This window comes from Macaca fascicularis, chromosome 5 (genome assembly GCF_037993035.2).
Source record: "Macaca fascicularis isolate 582-1 chromosome 5, T2T-MFA8v1.1".
Lineage (NCBI taxonomy): Eukaryota > Metazoa > Chordata > Mammalia > Primates > Cercopithecidae > Macaca > Macaca fascicularis.
This window is the reverse complement of record NC_088379.1, coordinates 9,649,113-9,671,759: the sequence shown is the minus strand read 5'-3', so window position 1 is coordinate 9,671,759 and position 22,647 is coordinate 9,649,113. Positions and strand designations below refer to the sequence as shown.

At 44.4% G+C, this 22,647-nt stretch overlaps 1 protein-coding gene across 8 annotated transcripts; it reads left to right on the top strand.

Moving 5' to 3' along the window:
• Positions 1 to 934: 934 nt before the first annotated feature.
• ZNF518B (zinc finger protein 518B) lies at positions 935 to 22,263 on the top strand. 8 transcript variants are annotated; one of them, XR_012434664.1, is made up of 5 exons: positions 935 to 1,206; positions 2,950 to 3,054; positions 3,708 to 4,942; positions 7,275 to 7,665; positions 15,579 to 22,263. XR_012434664.1 is itself a non-coding variant. In XM_065544785.1 (4 exons), exon 4 carries the CDS (start codon positions 15,790 to 15,792, stop codon positions 19,006 to 19,008), a length of 3,219 nt encoding a protein of 1,072 aa, XP_065400857.1. In that variant the 5' UTR covers positions 935 to 1,206; positions 2,950 to 3,017; positions 7,275 to 7,665; positions 15,579 to 15,789; the 3' UTR covers positions 19,009 to 22,263. The 8 variants fall into 8 exon arrangements, 6 of the variants coding, with proteins under 6 accessions (XP_065400857.1, XP_015305653.1, XP_005554540.1 ...); XR_012434663.1 differs by lacking the exon at positions 7,275 to 7,665; XM_065544785.1 differs by lacking the exon at positions 3,708 to 4,942 and having other exon boundaries at positions 2,950 to 3,017.
• Positions 22,264 to 22,647: the final 384 nt, after the last annotated feature.

The window sequence follows — 22,647 nt, the reverse complement described above, 5'->3', positions numbered from 1 at the left end:
GAGGCTGCAAGGACTCTGGAGAAGGGGAATGACTTAATTCAGTTTGCTTGTGTAAGGACCACTCTGGATGTTGCAGTGTGGGTGGGAGGCCAGTGGATGCAGACAAATGAGCCAGGAGAACCTCGCGGCCGCCTAGATCTACCTGTGGTGAAGGACTAAGTCTTGCCCCCAGGCCTATCCTTTCCAAACATACTCGAGTCTGCGCAGTTCTGCGCACAAGTGACCACTCCCTGAGTTCGACTCCACCCAACCCGAATTCCTGTTGCTGACCCGGAGCTACGACGCTGCAGTTTTGTCAGGTTGCAGTTAGTTTCTAAATGCGCCCTCTCCAGTTCTGATCTATGTCCTCCGGAACCGATCTGGGGACCGGCCCCTGTCCCCCTCTCCGCTTTCCAGAGCTCTGGTCTAGGCAAGGGACGCTGACGGCTCCGCCTGGATGGGCCGTGGGAGCCAAGCCTGTTCTGTGCCAGGCACCATGCTCCTGCTATGTCCCAAGGATTTAATGACGAACAAAGCCCACGCGCCACGGTCCTGGTGGCGCTTTCAGCCCAGAAGCGGCGGGAACACAGTGGGAGGGGCGAGGAGCTGCAGTCATCAGGAACCCTCGGATTCCACGCCAGCCTGGGGAGGGAGCAAATTGGAATGTAAAAACAAAACATTACATTCCCGATTCTCGGAAGCACAGGGCGGATAGGAGCCAGGGTGCCCAGGTGAGCGCCGGGCTCCACCGCCTGCCGGCGCCGGGGTAGAGCTCTACACCGGGAGCTGAGCCAGCCGGGCGCGCAGCGACGCTGCAGGCCGCGGGCGGTACTGCAGCGCAGCGCAGCGCGGCCCGGCGCCTCTCGAGGCTCTAACGGGCGCGCATGCCCAGCGCGCCGCTCGTGGCCCCTCCAGCCTCACTGCGCGCTTCCGCGGCAGCCGCGGAGGCCGAGCTGAGTGTGCGCGGCGGGGAGAGCTGAAGGATGGGGCCTGTGCCGCAGGGCGGGAAAGGGTGGCTGGGACGTGGTCCCCGCCTTAGCCACGCCCTAGCGCCTGACACCCTCCTCCACGAAAGGTTGCTCCAGTTACTCCTGTTTTGCAGTTGAGAAGACATCTCAGAGACTGGCAGTAACTTGGCCAAGGCCACACAGCTGGAAGGATGGCAAATGAGTTAGGGATTCGGACTCTACATCTTCAACCTCCTGCACCCCAGGACTGTGAGGCGAGGTAAGCTTGAGAACCGGGGCTGTCTTATCGGAGCTTGGGGGGCCTTTATCCTTCCTTTACAGATGTGCAAACCTCCTTTCTAGTAGCTCAAGGAAGTTACTAGAAACTTCTGAAATGTTTTAAAAGAAAGAAAAAGCGACTTTCTGGGATCTCCTGTCCATTCATAAAGCCTTGAAGGGTCTGAGATTGACGTGTCTGTGCTCCGACCTGGGTGTTAGAGACCTGGCTCGTTTCCAACGGACAGTGCTGTTTTTGTCAAGTCATATAATATTCGGGAGTGCTAGAGGCCAGAGAGAATATAAAACTGGGTAATGAAGCATGGAGGGAAGTTCAGAGCAAGAGAAAGGATGATCATGGAAAGCTCGCGGAGGCCTTCCTCTGAGCCCCAAGCTCCCCACTGGCAGAATTCGATGAAGGGCTCTCTAAGATCACGCTTTGTAGGCGCCTAGAATTATCTAAATCCACACTGCCTTTCCTTTTCTTCCTCAAAAGCACCCACCTCAGGGCCTTTGTACATGCTCCCCTCTCCCCCATTCTCTGTCTTCTTGTGGCAGCTTTCCTACTCATGGCTTACAGCTCATCTCCCAAGTCCTGGTCATTTCATCTGTAAGGCTTGTGGTCCGGAAATGCATGTTCCCTGAGGGCTGAGCCTTACCCTGTTCCTCATTCCTCTAGCCTGAGCACTAGCCTGTGCCTGCACTGAAAGAGCATTCAATACATAGTTTTTGTTTTGTTTTGTTTTGGATACAGAGTCTTGCTCTGTTGCCCAGGCTGGAATGCAGTGGCTCGTTCTTGGCTTACTACGACCTCCATCTCCTGGGTTCAAGCAATTCTCCTGCCACAGCCTCCCGAGTAGCTGGGATTATAGGCACCTGCCACCACGCTCAGTTAATTTTTGTATTTTTAGTAGAGGCGGGGTTTCACCTTGTTGGCCAGGCTGGTCTTGAACTCCTGATCTCAGGTGATCCACCCGCCTTGGCCTCCCAAAGTGCTGGGATTACAGGCATGAGCTACCGCGCCTGACCAAATACATGTTTTGTTTAATGAATGAGTGAATGAATGAATGTTGGCTCCCAAATCTTATACTCAGTGACTGGTTCACGTCTTCCCTCTTCTCTCCTACATTAGGTAGTCATAACTAGGAGGGTGCATTGGTTTCTTAGGGTGGCTGTACCAAACAAACATGTATTGTCTCACAGTTCTGTCAGCTTAGAAGTCTGAAATCAAGATGTCCGCAGGGCCTTGCTCCCTCTGAATCCTCTAGAGGAGGCCTTCCTGCCTCTTCCATCTTCCGACAACCATTGGCTTGTGGCTGTATACTCCAATCTCTGCCTCTGTCCATGGCTTCTTCTCCCTGTGTGTCTCCGTGTCTTCCCATGGCATTTTCCTCTCTGTGTCTCTTCTTATAAGGACACCATTCACATTGGATAAGGGCTCACCCTAATGACCTTGTCTTACATCTGTAAAGACCCTGTTTCCAAATAAGGTCACATCTGTAAGTTGGGGGTGGGGGATATTAGCGCTTCAACGTATTTTTCTGGGAAACAATTCAACTCGTGACAGAAGTGATCCATGGAATTTAGGCAAACTAAGCTGGGGGTGGGGAAGAAGACAATGAAGGGCAGACATAAGTGTAGGGAATGTGTGACGATTCACATTTGCAAGCATCAGAAGACTTTTGGGGACATCAACCTTAAAGGTTTCTGCTGAAGTAGTTTCTGTCTTTCCTTGACCCTTTTTCAGGCTGTAAACATCCCATTTCCAGACTCTCCACAAAGCATTTCATCTCCCTGAATCTGGGCTACTGAAGAGTAAGTTAACACTCACTTCTATCTGCCAGGGACTGTGGTAAGTCCTGACTTGCTTTCTCTTGTTTAATGTTGACAACCCCCTTGGGAGGAAGGACCTATTGTACACTGAATTTTACATGAGAAACTGAGGTTCGGACAGGCTCATAACTTCTGTGTGCCCGAACGGGGATTCATAACCAGTTCTAACTTGAGAGAAACTCCCAGGAGACCCGTAGGTACCTTGCATCAATTCTGTGTGACTTAAGAGGGCAGAACTGTGATGCCATGAGTAGAAGTTATAAGGAGAGGCAACAATTTGGGCTACAGTTTAGGAACATTTTCTCTAATGTTTAGACCTCAAATTCTCCAGTACTTAGAATTAATAGTTTTTCCTGATGTGGCTCTTTTTGCCACTAGAGATTTTCAGGCAGTGGCTGCTAGTTTGGATTCCCAATGCCCTTCCCAACTTGACCCTACTCTTGAGGGATACTTTGAACTCTCTGGCATATTGCCTCTGATAGGAGCTATCTGCACATAAATGTGTTTTTCTGAGAAGAGGTCCCTTAGCTTCTCTGAGCCCTAGGAGATAGAAAACCAGGAGCCTAGCAGCTCCCTGATCAGGACCGGGGTTAGGAGCACTGCAGCCTAAGGCAGGAAGAAGGATTTGCTCTCTGGGCTGCTATTTCTTCTGCTCGGCTCCTGATATTTCAGTGGCGAAGGTTTTGGCCAGCGGCTGGACTTGTGGCTGAGCCTGTCTTCCTCAACTCCGCTTCTCCGTGGGGTACTACTGCCCAGCCCCACATCTCCTCTGTGCAGCATACTGGCTGCTGTCCGTGCACGCCGACCTCTGGCCGCCAACAGGAAGGTGATGAAAACCAGCCTTGCCGCCCCCCCCCCCCCCCGCCCGCTTCCAGAGCTTTGAAATAAACTTTAGCTGTTCATCCCGAAGAAACTGTACTTCCCAGTGACGCTGCTCCCGTGCCTCAACCAGCCCCTGCTGGAGAGCAGTTTCACTTTGTGGGGAGTCACTGATTATGCGGGACCTGGCAATATGGTCCTCTTTCCTCTTAGCGGCTCTATTCTAAATATGTCTTCCTTCCAGATCGTAGATGCAGGTGTATCTAGAGGGCATTTGGTTTGCCCAAAATAGCACTTAAGTCCACGAGGCAGGAAAGAAACTCTGGCATTAAATGAGCTCACACCGTCTCCAGACTCCCAGTCATTGTCCCCTCTGACCCTCACAACGCCCAACTGCTAGAGGAGGCTTTGCGCCTCACATCCGACCTTCCTCATCTTCAGAAATGAAGACACTGAGAGAGGTCAGGGGACTTTCTCTCCATGGTCCAGTAGCTAAGACGTAAAGGAGTCGGGAGAGTCAGGATTTGTACCCAGGACTTCAAGGCCATCTCTTTCACTGAAGCTCTCCAAGAAGGATGAGTTTGGAGGCTGAGGACCTGAGCTCCTTTTCTCTCGCTTTCACTCACCCGCTGCAAGGCTGCAGGTTCCCTGGGGGCAGGCGCCAAGGCCGCCCCGGGCGGGACCCGGTACCAGGCAGGCGCCCCGGGATGGCGGACTGGGCCAGGACCGAAGCCGAATCCTTCTTTTGCAGAGGAGGCTCTGAGCCTGCAGCATGGCTAAGTGTGGACCTCGCTCGCTACCCTGCGAACGTGTTGGGTCAAGCTGTAAGCCCAGAAGTGGGGCTGAGCCGGGTCTGAAGCTTCCCGCTCTGGACAGCTTAGAAGCCCGGCGGGGGCGGGCGCAGCCTTAGAGACCTCAGGCGCCGGCCTCGCTGGAGCCGGGCCGCCGCTTCACACTGCGCACGCGCGGGGCTTGCGCGGGCTCCGCCCCCCGGGTAGGGACCTACAGCGGGCGCGGCGCCGGAGGTCTGCGGCCGGCGGTGTAGACGCCCCTTTGCCGGGACCTGGCACCCGAATCCGGCCTGCTGGGTAAGTAGCTGAGCGGGAGGGCAAGGGCCCCTGGATCCGCGTGTACGTGACCGAAGCGCCGGCTGCGGCCGGGTCGTGGGGCCGCGCGGGGCGGGGGCCTGACGGGGTCGGGCCGGGGCGGGTCGCGCGGCCACGGCCCCGCGTGCCCACGCTGCGAGCTGGCGTCGTGGCGAGCCGCACCGGGAAGGCCAAACGCGGGCTCTGGCTGGTGGGCGTGGGGCACTGGCTGGGGTGGGGGCCTGGGCCGCGGCTTGGCGCGTGTTGAGCAGGGACGCGGGCCCGGCCTGGGGTCGGGGTCCGGCCCGGCGCCCCCAGCTCGCCTTTGTGCGCCTCGACCCCGCGGACTCACCCGACGCACTAGGGCGACCGGGGCGGGGTGGCGGCATCCCGCGGGGCAGTTCGTGTGGTGCCGCTGGCCCAGCCTGCGCTCCCCGCCCCCAGCGTTATGAAGGATGCCTCCTCCGAGGGCTCCTACCGTCCGCGCCAAGCAGGAAGTGTCGTCAGGAGGCCATTTTTAAAGCCTCCTGCGGGCCTCCGAGCTGAGCATTGACGGTTTTGGTTTTCTTCGGTTGGAAGAATCCCGGCCTTCCCTCGCGGCGAGCGGGCCCTTCTGGGAGACGACGATGAGCCCGCTGCACCTGGCCTCGTCCTCTGAGCGCCCAGGCTTAGGCGCGCTCGCCTCGGATGCTGCTTGCCATCGGGGGAGCGTGCCGACAATAAACTCCAAAACCAGCCTGGCATTGTCTTTCCTTGAGAGGGTCTCAGGGGTGGGCTCGTCCATCGAGATTCTGCGCATCTTTTGCGGGGGGGTGAGGACTTAGGAGGTTGAGTGAGAAGATACAGTGAAGGTTTGAATTGTTCCAAATGCTGATGTCATTGTGGGACCTCCCCATCCCGGCGTGCCCGTCTTATCTTGGTGTCTTTGGGGTTAGGGGCTCTATAAAGCCAAGAAATTTCAGGGTTCAAAAGAATGAAAGTTTCTCAACCAGAAAGGAAAAGCCAAAAGAGCGAACGGGAGAAAACACTTAAGTCTTTGTAAGTTGTCTAATGTATCCCGTTAAAATACCTCTGACTTTAAAAATTGGAATAATGAACGATTTGTCAACGTAACATTAAAAAAAAAATGAACTACTGAACATTATGTCCTATTTAAAAGTAGATATCTACGTAGCTAAAATCTAATGTTGTGTTAGAATCCTTAAACCATCCTAAGTTTAGACTTGAAATCACCAAGAGTTAAGGCAAACTGGGTCTCCAGAAGCTTGCAGTACTCTTCTACAGTAGAGCAGAGACTGAAGATGGTAATGCATCTCTTTCTCTCTCTCGAGTCACATAGAGCAGAGTTCAGCCCAGCCTGTGATGTCAGTACACATCCAAGGGTTCAGGAAATATTGTTTTAGAAACCAATGTTATATACTGTTGTCTCTTTGAGTAGGATACAAATAGTTCTTTTTTAAAATTGTGTAATACTGATATCTTTAACCTAGGATGCAATTCTTAAAAATTACTTTCATCTTGGATCACATTTAGCCTTGAAAAATAACACTTTTGTATGTAGACAGTTTTGTTATGCTGATAACATTCATTGCAAATGCAATTTGAAAAGAGCAGACAAAGGATGGCATTACTTTGTTTATTGGAACTCCTTTCTGATGTACTATGCCCAATCTGAAGATTTTAAAAATGCAAAATGGCAATTTTAAAAAATCCATTGAGATCTCTAGAGATTTATTTGCCTTTAAGTAAGGGGATCGGGGCCAGTTTTTGTGCAAAAGGAAGAACAAAGAACATTTTATTTTTGTCTCTGTGAAGGCTGCTCTTTCATTAGTTCACTCATTCTTTCAACCAATACGAACCTTACTGAGTGCCTGCCTTGGCCAAACCCTTTGCTATTGATCATGATAAATAAGATCCTTACCAGGGAGGGGTTTCCCAATTTTGATTGTTCTCAAACCGCCTGTTGTCTACTCCTTTTTCTTTGTTATGCAAACCCAGCTAACTGCAATTTCCAGGATTCATCCTTGGAGTGAAAGCAGCTACAGATCAGCCAGTCTAAACATTGTCATCATGGGGTGAGGGTGGGGAGGCATCAAAATCAACTAGGGAGAATTTTCAACCATATGCCTGAGCCCCACCCCAGGAAATGATAACCTGATTTGCTAGGTTGCATGTGAGTCCTGGGAATCCTTTTTAAGTTCCGTGGGTGACTTTGCCATACACCCCTGCTTGAGAACCACTTCTGGGGCTCATTCCCCTTATCTTCAGCACTCTCTGAGAAACCAAGGCTATGCCTGTCCAGGACTTAAACCCAAGTGTTTGGCTTCTGTTGCAGGCCTCTTTGTGCAGCCTTGCTGACCCCCAGGGTTCTGATGTAGAAGCCTACACCAGGGCCTGAGGTTGTGAAACTCATGGCACTCCACGCCTGAGAAGAGAAGGCCTGAAAGAGAAGGAAGAGCCCATGGGACTTGCCACATTTTTTACTTGTATCTGCAACTCCAAGGCTCCAGGCAGGAAGTAAGAACAGTGCTGAAGTGGCAGCAGATACTGTCTATGGCTTCATTTCACAGCTTCACACAGCAGGGTAGCAGAAAACAAAGAATGTAAGACTGGACACACTTGCTGCTGTTCACCAACTCTGATCTTCAAAAAGCCATATAACTTCAGCAGACGTGTTATCAGGGAAGAAGCAGATAATTTGAAGGCTGGCTTTGAGAAGTTTCGAGGTAACATAGGAACCTGCTTATGCAGGCAGTCTTTCCATCTGACTTGGGCCAAGGGCCAAGGTGCTCCGGGATTGACAAGCAGCCAGCCACTGGGAGAGTACTCTAATCAGATCATTGATAGAACATTCACTACTCTACTTATCATACCCATTTACTTCTCTCCATCTTCTGTTAGACTCCTTAAAAACGGCAGCCCACAGCAGGTGTGGGGATAAAACAGTCCTGGGCAGTGCTCATTGTACTCACACTATGCCAGGCACTGTGCCAGGAACATCCAAATTTCTAAGAATCTGCAAAGTAGATACCTCATTATACACTTTACAGAGAGCATCATTGGTGTTTCCAAGGTCACAGGGCTACGCAAGGGTGGAACCCTGAGTCTGCTTGTCCCATTACAGCCCCGGGGTGGTGGCCTCACCCCACCTCCAGGCACCCACAAGAATATAAAATCTTGTACAAGGATGTCGATATTATTCTTGCCATTCCCAAGTGCACGTGCACCTGTAATGCCAGGTGGTTTGCAGCCTTGGCTGCATAGCTGCATGTGAGAATTACCTGGGAAGCTTTTAAAAATCCCAGTATCCCCACCTCTTCCCCAATTACAGTGGAGTCTTGGGGGTGGTGGGGGACATCATTTTTGAAGCTTCCAAGTAATTCTGGTGTGCAGTGGGGTGATCAGTTGTCCCAGGGACCTCCTCTAAAAAATAAGTTTAATATCCCGGGCACATGACAGGCCAATTGCCCTAATGCAGTGAGGGTTAAGAACTACTGGTTTAATGGAAGATATTTTTTTCTGTGCTTGATTATACTGTTTTATTAAACTCTGAATCCATTTTTTTCTGCACATTTTTAAGGCAAAAAGGAAATCCCTTTTTGATTTCTTTTTTGAAATAAACACGTCTCATTTTTAGCACCTTTAGAGACCTGGAGTCATTTGGTGTGCTTCATGACATAAAATTTTGTAATATTCCTTGTAATACTACCTTATTTTTACCATATGTATTTTTAATGCTTACAAGAGCACATTTGCTCTTTCACATTTTTTTTTCACATACAAAGTTGAAGTTTTAAACATTACGCACTCTAATACTGGCTGTATTCTTTTTTAGAAAGATTTTTTTCTTAAAATGTTAAGAAAAAGCCTATAGTATCATTTCCTTTGTTTTCTCATATAGACTTAGTTGATGTGCACAGCAGTGTCAAGTCAATCTCTAGAATATTCCCTGTAGACAGGGTGGGGAGAAGACCCTCACTTCCTGCCGACTAATGAACTCATGTTGATATAGACTTTTGCCTCATCAGATTCATTTGTTAAGCTAAGCAGTATCTGCTTCTCTGGACATTATTGAATTCTTCTACCTGTGAGGGCATCTTAAAAAAATATACTGACTGATTTCTTAACGAAACATCTACTCTTTGCCAAGCATAAAGTTATCTCCCACTTGCATACACCCTTTTCTCATTTATCCTCACATCAACTGTATAAATGAGAAATATTCTCAGTTTATGAGTGAGAACATTCAGGCTCAGATAGGTTAACAAGTTTGAAATCATGTGCTAGTAAACCAGACACCTAGGTTTTGAACCTTGTTCTTGATGTCCCAAGGTTGTTATTCTCTACTGTGTTACACTCAGCTGCTTTCACCTGGAAAGCAGAGGAATCGGGCTGTCTCCTGCAGCCTTCTTGGTCCATTCTGCTGCCCAAGCAGTACACTTGGTTTCAGATGGAAATCTAGGATCCCAAGGATGGTACATTTGTCAGCAGCATTTGGAAGTATTTTTCATCATCAAGATGGCAATCAATTTGCAATTCAGTCATCTCATTGCAAGGTAGTTTGACAAAAAGGTTATGACACTTAATGGATTTTTTCCCCCTTTTAAATCTGTTCACTCAGCACTTTGCTTCTGATTCATATTAGTGGTCTGAAAAAGCTCTTTCTGAGGCAACAGTTTCTTCCTCAATATCATCCTACTGGGGAAATGTTGGCAGTTGATGTCTAATTTTGAAATTTTTTTTCCTGATTAATTTTAAGTGTTTACTGGGCACTTTGGGGTAGAATTGTTTTAAAATTTTGGTTACTGGGAAAGCTAGACAAGCCTTTGCTATGGTGAAAGAGACAGAAGGAATATAGATACAATTTGTAAGTGGTTATGCCATTGGGCTTAATGCTTTGCATACATATCTAGTTTGCATCTCCTGATCGCCCTTTAAGTTTGCTGATGGTAAAGCATTATTCCTTGCTTGTCAATGCACAGAGAAAAATTATTTGCCGAAGGACCCTGCAAATAAGGGATAGGATCAGAGATGGAACCGTAAACCTTTCCACCCATTCCATTGTGATCTTCATAGGTACAGCAGCTATACCCTGCCCCAGCAATGAGTATGGTAGAGGCTACATTCAAAGGAGGACTCTGGGGTCAGAATTCCTGAAAAGAGCTGCTTAAGTCTGCTTCTCCATCCGAAAACGATGCAGGCACAGTCAGCTAACACTGAGCTTGCTGGGCATCTCATGAACAGTAAATGTATGTGGTGGTCCATGTAGCATGTATGCGATATAACTGGCCACCTTTTCACATTAACACTTATCACAGAAACACATTCATTTGCTACAGGGATATTTCACAGTTTGGCTGAACTTTGAGAGAAGTGGGTGAGGAAAAGGTAGTTTAGTAACTAGTTTATATATAAACCTATATTGTAGTGAGTACTCTTGTAGTTGGAGCATCTTTTCTATGGTGATTATAAATGGCTGTTAGCCCCTTTGCACTGAAGCTAGGTGGCTGGTTTTGCCACAGAGGTAAATTATCTTTTGGGCTGTATAACCAGACAAATAAGATTAAAATATAAAGTGAGATTCAGGGCATGTTCTGAGTAGAGCAGTTAATTAGGCAGCTAAGAAAATTGTATTTTAGCCCCTCTGACTATGTGATTGGTATTTTTTTAAATTAAAAATGGAAAATAATATTTTTAACAGCTTATGATATGTCAGTAATTTAATCCTCCCAGTAGCTCTGTGGGGTAGGTATGTACTGTTTCTGTCTCATTTTACAGGTGAGGAATCAAAACAGTTTGCATACCCAGGTCATATATCTAGAAAGTGATAGAGCTGGGATTTTAAACCTTATAATCTGATTCCTGAATCTCTAGCTTTAAACACTGTGTTACAACTTATTTCTCTTCTAATTCTATTGAGCATTAGATGTTTCCAATATTTAGAAGTCAAATACTTCATTTTTAATAGGAACTTACACAGTCTTTTATGTTTTTTTATAGTCCACAATGTTACTGATCTGGATTCTTCCAAACTCGATACTTTGTTTTTATGTCTCCATAAGAAGTTTTTAAGAAAACAGGGCAAGTGAGCTCAAAATCAAAAGAAAACCCACCAACAGTGAATGCATTCAGGGCTATTTTCAGGTCTTTCCTTTGAAGAAAGATAAGACTCAGTCCAGAGAGCACCTCTGTGACACACTGTGCCACTCGCCTTTGGTGCGTGGCAGTCATCTTTGGCTCATGCTGTATATCATTCTACATTAGAAAACTCACTGTATGTTGCTAAATAATTTTTTGAAAACAGGCAAATAAATGGGCATCTTATTTATTGTGCCATAAAATTAATGATACTATTTTCTGTTTTTGAGTGCTTTCCTAAGCCATCTGAAAGTCTTAAGATGTCAAATGCAGAGGCTTTTGTAACAGATGTTGAGAGTTTTCAGGGTAGGCAAACACTGACCCTGCTGTTTATAATAGTGATTTATTGAGTACCCTTTCAGTTCCAGCATACCCATGCACAGCTTTGTCTCCAGGGTCTTTTGTACTCGTTGGTCATCCACCCCCAGGGCCATAACTTGCCAAGATGACTCAGCTTCACAGGTGTGTGTACTTGGATGTGAACCATGGAGTACGTTGTGTGGAAGGGATGGGCTGAGAGCCTTTTATATAGATAGGCTTGCTGTCCCTCAGGAGCGTCCCTGTATAAATACCAACATCGGAGCCATCTTCATTCTTCATGCGGCTCTGTCCATTTATCTTTGTCTTAGAGTATTACATCTTAGACGCATTTTCCCCTGTCACTAGACACACAGGTTACAAAGGCGAAAGAGAACTCCCATCTACTTGTTATGAAGAAATCTCACATCTTTTTCACTTGCACAGAGGGATGTGGCAATGTAGTAACATTGCATTCTTTTGAGCATAGTTTAGAAGCCAAGAAGATACTTTCAAACAGGTGACATATTCCAGTTACGGCTCAGATGTCCTGCCTTCCCCATCGCACTGCATTTGCTAATAATCGTGGCTGCATGCTTCATATTGGCACTTGCTCCTATGGATTCTTAATTCAAAATAACTGCTGAGAAAGTTTTGCAGAGGCCTCTCCAAGAGGACTCTGCCTTCCTCATGCATTCTGGTTGGCTTGGTGTATTCTCTGGGGACTTTCCTTGGCTGGGATGCTCTCCATTCCTTGCTGATGGACATGATCTTACTGCCCAGTCTGTCTCAGATTTTCAAGTATTCAGTTTTAGAATCAATGATACCTCCCCACCCCCAACTTTTGAAGGGACGTAGAGAGAAAAATGGCAAAGTGCCTTCTGTGATTTTTGAAGACTCCTGGGGGCTGAGCAAGAGGCTGAAACACTGAAAATGAGCCAGTGGAATCCTGGTTTGGATAATTGTTCAAATAGAGGAATCTTGTCACATGACTTAGTTGAGAATTTCTTAGGGCTAATATAGAGGGTGTTATGTTGAAATAGTTGGTAAGCAAATTGTGGCAGGCAAGTTTCTTTCTCACACTCACACTAGTATTATGAGACTGGTAGGTCAAAGCATAAACATAGATACCAACTTGTATGCAAATCTTTTGAACAGAATTGAGAAGTGAGGATGAGGGATGTGCAGATTGGTAACTGGTTGGTCAAGAGGAATTAAGTTTATTTTTGTTGCTTCAGAGTCAAGGCAGAACAAGGAAATTTATAGGAAAGCTGATTTCTCTTTCATTTAAGGGTAAATTGTTGGTAATGAGAACTATGTGAAAATAAAATTGGCTGCCTGTAGAGGGAAATGGTTTTTTGTTTATGGCAATATTAAACTATCAGCTGCATGGTCAATTGCAGAAGATGTTTTAAGGATTTAAATATTCTCAGAAGCTTCAACCAGTAATTTGGAATGCTGGCTTTTCATCAGGATTACCTAGGGTGCCTTTACAAGCCACAAAAATCTCTTTTCCTTCCTTCTCTCCTGAGACTTAGATTCACTCACTTTTAGATGAAGCCTGGGAAATTGTCCATTTTTGCTCTGATTCTGAGGCTTTTCCAGGTTGAGAACTGCTGGATCAGATCCCCCTTATCACCAGTCTTAAGCCTCTTCATTCCTTAGGCTTTGGTTTTCTTGGGTTCTGGCTGCTGCTGCAGCTTTTCTGTTTTACCTGGATACCAATGCTGACATGACTATGTTGATGATAGTAGCATTCTTTAGATGATAAAGTATGTGATTTTGAAGATCAGCAGTGTCAGACTGGGCATAGAAGTCATGGGCCTGTTTTTAATAGATGAATAAGAGATGCAGGTGAGTTCCTGCTTGAGGTCGCTTGATGAGCAGCAGAAATCCTGGGAGTTACTTCGTCTTCCTTCACTAAAGCCTCTGCAAATTTGGAAATTAAAGTGTGTGCCAGCTTCTCATAAAGACTCCTGAAAGTGGTGTTGTCTCTACCAGAAATGCAGTGTAATGTGAAAGGCCTTATCTTTGGCCATGTATTGTTTGCCAGCTTGAGGCATTCATGTGTCCTGTCCAAAATCATGATCCCCTTACACAGGTATGTGTGTTTCCACATTGAGGGGATAGATGTTTCTCCAACCCCCCACTGCAACCCTGCAGGTCTCCATCTGCTTGATGTCTTAAGTGTTGTATGCATACTTAAGATAGGGCAAGTCTGATTGAGGGCCTGATTTCATGCTGGAAACTGCTTTTGAAGAAGGTGACTGTCTTTGGCAAAAGTAGAGTAGGAAAAGACAACACTGCCAAAGAAAATACAGCTTATCATCAGATATGTTATGTTATTTTGGTGCTTTCCAAAGGGCAGGTTTTACACCAGATCTGAGTGCATTACTGTTGTATCTCTTGAGCCCTATGGAGGGGCATTTTCACTCCCCCACGTCGGTCTTTCAGACTACCTTTATATGGCTCTTGACCTGTTAGCACTGTGCCAGAAGGAAGCTACCTGTGTTGCTACCCATCATTGTCATTGAACAAACACTGACTGAGTCCCTCTTGCCTCTTGACACTGGGAGAAGGACTCGAAACACTCTAGCGTTCTTATATTCTAGCATTCTAATCATCATAGTGGCTCTGGGAGGGATTGGATAATTGTTCCTAAGTCTAGTTGCCAGATGAAAAACTGAGGTTCAGAAGATCTAAGTGATTATCTTAAGTCATGAAAGAAAGGCTTTTAGCAGATTCCAAACTAGAACGGATTTTGTTACGCTCCTAGTTCGGCATATTCTGGGAAAATAAGTGTCTTTAAAAAGATTGTATAAAGGAGTCACTCTGGCCAGTGCCTGTAATCCCAGCACTTTGGGAGGCTGAGGCAGGCGGATCACCTGAGGTCAGGGGTTCAAGACCAGCCTGGCCAGCATGGAGAAACCCTGTCTATACTAAAAATACAAAATTAGCTGGGCGTAGTGGCACAAGCCTATAATCCCAGCTACTCGGGAAGCTGAGGCAGGAGAATTGCTTGAACCTTGCAGGCGGAGGTTGCGGTGAGCCAAGATTGCACCATTGCACTCCAGCCTGGGCAACAAGAGCAAAACACTGTCTCAAAAAAAAAAAAAAAAGGTCACTCTGTGTATATTGGAGTGCTTACGTGCTCTAGAAAACATTTGTCACCTCTTGTGTCCCAGGCCAGGCCATCCGTGATCTCCTTTCTGCCCCAGCCTCTCCCCTGCCATGTCCGTACAATACTGGGTTATTGTCTTTCCTGGAACATGTCTTCTGTTCCCCATTCCCCTTGCTGTTCCTCACGAGCAGCAGGTCCACTTCCCCCAGATCTTTGCCTTTTCTCTGCTGGAAACACCCCTTTTCCACCAGCCACTGCTTACTGTGGTTGCCCCCAGGTCTCTGCTCAGACATGAACTTAGCATGAGGCCTTTTCTGACTGTCCTCACCTCCACACCCAGCCCTGCAACCTCATCACCGTGACCTTCCTTGTCCTGTTGGCCTTGCTTTATGGTATTTCTTTTCTCAAGTATCTTACCACAATTGGCAAATATGTAATCTGTTTCCCCCTCTGCAGTGTATGTATCACCAGGATAGGGACTGATTTGCTTTCATTCACTGCCTTACAGCACTTTTGAATAATGCCCAGCACATAGTAGATTCCCAATAAGATGTTGCAGCAGGCTTGCTATCATTGTCAGTATTATGGGCTTCTTACCACTCATGAAAGCAAATTAAGTGTGTGAGTGAGAGAGTTGGTATTCAAGCTGGTAATCTATAATGTTGAAACAAATGTGAACCACTTGATAACTAACTTGTTCAAAAACTGAACTGACAGTGTCCTGTATGACATTTTTGTGAAGCTAATATGAAATTATACCTATGAAAGATGTGCTGACACTTGAAAATGACTTTCACTGATCAAAGGCTGTCCTGAATGGCTGCTGTGATGTGCTTGCTCCTGGTATACCTGTGTTCATTGATGATTTGGCTAAAATGGTAATTTATAGGGGGCTGAGTTTGAAAATGGTTTCAATTTAGGCTTACTTGCCAACTGTGTTGTGTTCTTGTTATAACATGTGTCTAAAATCGTATGTTGAGATTTACCATAAAATGTCCAAGGTCATTAAAATATAGATAAGTTTGTTAATAGCTTAGCCAAACTCTTATATTAATCATGCTTTATAATTTTGTTTTCCTTTAGTGTTACCTGGAATGTCAGAGAGCTGAAAGCAGTCATATTTTGGGATCATGCACCTACTGTGACAGTGTATAAAAAAAGATAATTAAGTATGCACCCAAGAAGTAGCTGCTCCCCTACCCATCACAAACTGTATAGAAGGATATCTCCTAAGGATTTTATCATGTGAAAACTTTCTGAATTTTAGTTGGCTGTTTTTAGAAATGCAGATAAGATGAAGGATATTGGACAGCAGCTATACACTACACACTTGAAGGGTGGACATAATTCCTTGACCATGTCACCCAAACAGCCTGATGCTAATGGAACACCTCGCCCAGATAGACAAGAAGCACAAACCCTTTTGTATCAAGGCTCAGAGGCAGAGGCTGCCATGATGACCATTGCTACATGTGCAAAGTGCAAAAGTGTTCACAAGATCTCTCTTCAAGATTTGCAGAAGGGTACAGGGAAGGACGGTATATATGTCTGCTTCCAGTGCAGCCTCGGTGCAGCTCCTCCCAATTTTCATTTTGTGAGCAATAATCCCAGTGCTACTCATGTTGGAAATAAAACTGAAAACTTCTCAAGTCCTGTCAGTAACAAATTTAAGGTAAGGAACTTTAAGCCAGGCAAATACTATTGTGATAAATGTCGATTTTCCACAAAGGACCCGTTGCAGTACAAAAAGCACACCCTTCAACACGAGGAGATTAAATTCATTTGTTCTCACTGCAGCTACATTTCGTATACAAAAGGAGAGTTTCAGAGGCATTTGGTGAAACACACAGGCATATTTCCTTATCAGTGTGAGTATTGTGACTATGGTGCTATTAGAAATGATTATATTGTCAAACACACAAAGAGAGTACATGAAAGGGCAGGTGCGAAACGGCCAGTCAAAGCTGTTGCCAAGCTGGAGCCAAAAAGAACCGGAACTTCAAAACAAAACCCAGAGCTTCTAAAAGCTTCCAGTCCACGGACTGCATTTCAAAATAAGTGGTCAGATCAACTGTCAGGTTTCTCTCTCCATGCAAATAAAGACAAAATGCACAATATCATGTTGTTACCTGAACCAAAGGAATACCAAAAAGATGTAGTTTGTATTCCAAATAAAATGACCCTGTCTGAGCCAAATGAAGTCAACCTATTTGAGAACAAAAATGTTGAAGTAGAAGTGTTATCCCCTGCTAAAGAACCTGTTCAGCCAGGTATGCCATTGACAGTTGTTGCACCAGCAGAACTAGTTGTTCCTGCAAACTGTTTAGCCCAGTTGATAGACGTGAAGGTTGTCAATGGTACACAGCAGCTTGTTCTGAAACTGTTTCCGCTGGAAGAAAATAATTGCCTTGAAGCTGGAAGGGGTAATGGAGGTGATTCTGAACGTATGGTGAATGAGAAGAGTTCAAATGAACAAGAAAAAATACTTTCTGCAGAAAAAACAAAGTCACTGACAGTTGACAGGAATGTTGGAAAACTCGTAGGCATTGATAGTTTCCAACCTTCAGTTCAGAAACAGCTTAAAAATGTGAAATGGGTAAGGTCTTACGATTTTATTATGCCAAGTTCTAGTGTGCACAACAATGGAAAATCCTTCATTAATTCGGAAACAATTGAGGATTTTCAGAAAAAAAATAATTTGTATCCACATAGAACTGCTTTTCCTTCCGTTGCCTTAAAAGGTCATTCTCTAGCATCTGTATTTAAAAACAGTGTTTTACGTAGTCTTGGAGCTGCATCAAACCCTTTTCCATATAAAGCTGCTGTTTGTTTTGCTGAAAATGGACGAAATTTACACAGTAACTCACAGCAGTTACTCCCTTTTGCTGCATCACCTGCAACCTTTTCCTTCTCTGGACAAAAGGGCTTATTGCCTATAAGTGAAAATGACTTGGAATCTACAAGTAAAATCAGTATTCCTGTAAAAATGGTTTCCTCTAATAGAAAGCAGGAAGATAACCAGACAGAGGAACACAAGGCAGTTTCAACTGTAGGCCAGATTTCCTCTCAACATAAGAGTGAGTATTTACATATAAACATAACTGGAGAAGATAGATCTCAACAGCCTGGGGATAAGCCTTTGGAATTAAAGAATTCTGAAAGGACTAACAACACTAATGATGGCCCAGTCATCTCATCAGTATTTTCTCTGAGCTCTGGATCTGAAAATGTCCCCGAGGGCATTAAGTGGAATAGCTCAACGTCTAAAATAAAGTCAATTGAACTGTTGCGCAGAAAAATAGCTCAGTTAATTGAGTCCTGTGGCAAGCCTTCATCTTTGGCTTCAAATAGTGCACATCGTCGCTCTGTAGGACAGGCATCAAAGGGAACTTCAAAAGCTACCTCTGAAGGTATTCAAGAAATCAACGTGTCAGTCACTGGCCCTGGCCATCCCACAGGTACTCCTCAGAAACCTCCGGATGATGGTGGTGTTACTGGTAATGGACAGCTTACTCATCAACAAATATATCCACACTTTGCAGATGGCAGTAATAGGAAAACCAAAAGCAGAGTGGCCAGGAAGGCTCATGTTGCCACACCAGTGTTAATCCCCAAAGGGGCTGTGTTGAGGGTTCTTAATTCCTCTGAGGATGCCCACATCATAGAGGCTACATGTGAAGCACCTGTCAGCATACCTTGCAGTGAAACACAGTTAATAAAACCAGTTCCATTTTGCCCTGTGAAACAGGCAGACTCAGAGCCTTTAAGAAGTGAAAGCGGGCCAATAGATATGTCCCAAAATATTGAGACACCTCTGCGCCCTAAACTGAGAAAAGAGAGTGCAGTCTGTAGCACCATCCATAAAAAAACTGGCCTCTTGCATGGACAGCAAGGAAGCAGTGAATTAAGTAAGCAAGGGAGACTGCTTTCCAGAAGTCTTTCTATAAGTAGAAATAAAACCAAACAAGTACATTTATCCAAGAAGAAAAACAAAATTCAGGCTGAACCCAGCCACTGTCTCAAGGATCCTTCAATTTTTCAGGTTGCAAGGCAACTTCGACTGATAGCAGCTAAGCCAGATCAGTTGATTAAGTGTCCCCGTCGGAACCAGCCAGTCATTGTGTTAAACCACCCTGATGTGGACTCACCAGAAGTGACCAATGTGATGAAGGTAATAAATAAATACAAAGGCAATGTCCTCAAAGTTGTTTTATCAGAGAGGACTAGGTGTCAGCTAGGCATCAGACGGCATCATGTACGCCTGACCTACCAGAATGCAGAAGAAGCCAGTCAAATTAAAAGGCAAATGATGTTGAAAATGAAACTCAAAAAAGTTCATAAAAACAACTACCAGGTAGTGGATTCCTTGCCTGATGATTCTGCACAGTGTGTATTTAAGTGCTGGTTTTGTGGGCGGCTGTATGAAGACCAGGAAGAGTGGATGAGTCATGGCCAACGGCATTTGATAGAAGCAACTAGAGATTGGGATGTTCTTTCCTCCAAGGGCAAATAAGTAAACAGTTACTCTTTAAAGCAAGTTATTTTTTAGTTTATTCTGGTTTGGAGTCCCTCCACCAAGATTCAGTAGAAGAAATACAGACTGTAGAAATGAGAGGACTGCTAATTGTTCAGAACTGTAGGAATATTGGGAGCCAGGAGTCTGAACCTGAAATATGTGATTGGACCCCAGAATGTATTTGAAGGCTCTGAAATTGTACACACAAATTGGTACATACACATTTTTCTGGAGAGCCTGTGAAACTGAACAGATTTTCAGTGGGATCTGAGACTTTTCTTTGTTTAGCACCCCATTTTCTAAGTACATACACACACAGATGTTTAATAATCCATTCAGAGGGGCAGATTGAGAATGTTTTACACATTTTCTTCATATAAATGCTACAGAAAAACCTTTGTTTTGGTGTGCACATCCATTTTGTTTTTGCTTTAACTTGTGCTCTGAGTATTTGGTGCACAATGGAAATTGTATTTTCTACTTTACTGGCTTCAATTTGGTTATAGAGAAATGGCCATTCTTTTACTCCCTCCCTGGTTTTGTAATACTCCCGAGTGTTCTGTATAGCACAAAGAGTTTTGCTTTTATTGGCCATTTTAAATAATGTTTTCAACTGCTTGCCTGGATTTACTCCTTTCACTGCAAGTGTTAGATAACATTTTCAAATGTTTAGCTTTTGCTTTCTTTAAAATACATTGCTTTATGACATATGGGAAGGGAACGTACCTTTTTGCAAAGACAAAAAAAGATTACAAAAGGAAAATACCTAAAACTGTTTTCTCTTTGCCCTTACCATTCCCAGAAACATAAGTGACCAATTTAAAATGCTAGGGAACAGGCTTATAACATAGCTAAAACTTGCAAACAGAGTTCAAGGTAGGCTTATAAAGTTGTGAAAGGGGTTTCATATGCCTTTTAGTTTTCATTTGGGATTCATCCAGAGACCGTGGGTGGATGCTGTCTGTTCTCGCTTCTTGATCCCTTTGATTCATGGACACTCTCCTCCCTTTGTCATTTCTTCTGAACAGGGCCTCCTGTGGACTAGCACAACTTCCTTGCCCACTGTTTCTTCCCTTCTGTGCCTTTGAGACCCCTTAAGGTTTTCCCTCATGAAATTACTAGAAAATGGCAGGAATTAACAAAATGGAGACCTCCCACTGTTTTTGCTAAAGTTACAGGAACATGATCCCTATTTTTCATTGATAGTAATGCTCTGTTTCTAATTTGTCTTAACCACATTCATGCTTACCCTGCTGCTCAGCTGTCTCAGGGAAGCAACTCCGGGAACACTGCTTCCACTCCGTTCTCTACCAACAGATGTCAGGACTGTCACTTGTCTACACAACACATTTGTGTTCTTTAGAAAAGGCCCGCCCCCTGCACAAGCACAGCCTCTTGGGCAGATAGATGGCTTGGTAAAAGCTTAAGACATGATTCTAGTCTTCACTTTCCTGTGCAGCTGGGCACTGACCTTCAGGTAGACCACAGATGGCACAACCGTGAGGCAGCCCCAACTTGCATTTCCCTCCTTCCAGGGGCTATTAACTGCCTTAGGCGATTTGTGGGGTGCAGTGAATGAAGGGTTGTCACACCTGAAAAAGACACCAATGATTTCTTATTGGGTAGTCGATTGGAGACTTTGATTTTTTTTTTTTTTTTCACATGGGAAAGTCTTAGATTCCAGTAGATGGAATTTCAATCCTTTGCAGTTTGTTCTCATTACAGGTGATCAACATTTCTTTTGTATAATTCAATACATGATCAAGTCAATTAGTTATTTTTTATTGAAATTTAAAACTTGCATTTTTATATATGTGTGTGTGTACACATAAAAATATTTTTTACCATATGAAAATTGCAGTAGCTAGTTTTCTGATTTCCTATTTTATAACAATACATGGGCTGGAAAAATGTAGAACGTTTTTATATTCTAGAAATTTATTTTGGAAGTACATTTTTATAAGGGTCTAATCTCACTTTCAGAAAATGAAAGCACAGGAATGATGGGGTCTGGTTTATATGAACAAGTGAGTGGAAACCCCTGTGGATCATTTTATTATTGCATTTAGTCCCTGTGCATTTTTATTTGGTGCTTTTTAGGAAGTAGATCTTTAGTACCATTTCACTACGTAAAGGAGAGCATTCGAAGTTTTATCCATGTTATATATTGTACTCCTGTGGCATGAAAAGTAGCTCCCGAGATACGGAGAGGAGAGGAGTGAGGAAGAAAAGGCTGTGATTTTTTGGGGTTTTTTTTTTTCCTACTTTTTTTTCTCTCCTATTCCTCACCACACAGTGCTTTTTCCTGAAAAGCTGGACTGAGAATTGGCCTTGAATCAGGTCAGAGTGTTAACTGTCAACATGAAGTATTTGCACTTTGCAGCATCAACTGTTTTTCAGGCATTAGCTAAAAACACAACTTGCATACTTTGACAGAGCTTAATTGCGTGAGTAGAATATGTAGCAAAGCTTTTTAGGATTTTCAGAACTAGAATACCTTTTAAGGAATTAAAAGGGTTTCTGGAAGTCAAAAATGGGAAAGCAAAAAGTAGCTGTCCTCCCTAAATAAAGAGCTTTAGAAAATAGCTTAACCTGTAGGTACATGTTATGAAATAAACATTTCTAACAAGGGAGTAAGGGCAGACCTGTGTTGAGTATTTGCGTGTGTTCTTAACTTTGAAGGACCTCCAATCACTACATTTTGTTAATACTACCAATAAAATCATTTTAAACTTATTTTTAAAGTAGGTTTTCTTACTTTGGGGGACCCAAAAGTGAGAGATTGTTATATTTAGGATATAGACAAATAGAGTAAAAGTTAAAAAAACAACAACAAAAAACCTTACTCAAAGTATACGCTAATAGACTATATTATATTCAGTTTTTTTTATCCCCAGTCCGGAACATCTTGTAAGCCATCATTAAGGGCCACCTGCTGTCTGTTGAACTACACTGAACACCATATATTGTCTCTCAAGCTCCATCCCAATTTCTTTAGGACATGTTATATAATCCATCCCAGAAATTGAAGATGTGATGCTGCTCGGCCTTTGGAATAATTTTTAAATCTGTAAATGTCTATATGAGCAGAAACAAAACATTGTGTAACATGTTAGAAGCATTATTGTAATTCCTGTGTTAACAGTTTGTGTGTCTGCTGCTCTGGTTTTGAAACATGTTTGTATATAGATATTGGAGTTGGCATACATTTTGTTAAATAAAGCAACATTTTCTTTGCCCTTTGATTTCAAACGTTATGCAGGTGACTTGTTTATTACATAGCCTATTTGTATTATACATTTCTGAGTCAAAGGCAAGACATCATTCTACATAACAGGTGTTTTGAATTCTACCAGGGTAGGTTTTGAATTAGATGCAATGATGGGATGGTTAACCTTGCAGACCCTAATATGAGGCCAGGTCATGTTTTTGTTTTGTTTTGCTTGCAAATTCACAAGAGGTGCTGGTTTGGACAGTAGTGGCAATTTTCCTGTTGTGGACAGTGGCCTCAGCAGAGAATGTATGTGGGCCTTTAGCCTGCCTTCCATGTCTTGGGTAGAAGAGTTCCCAATCAGTGATAAGCCCCTAGACCACATGAGTGTACTTGCACTATTGATGTCATCTCTCTAAATGATC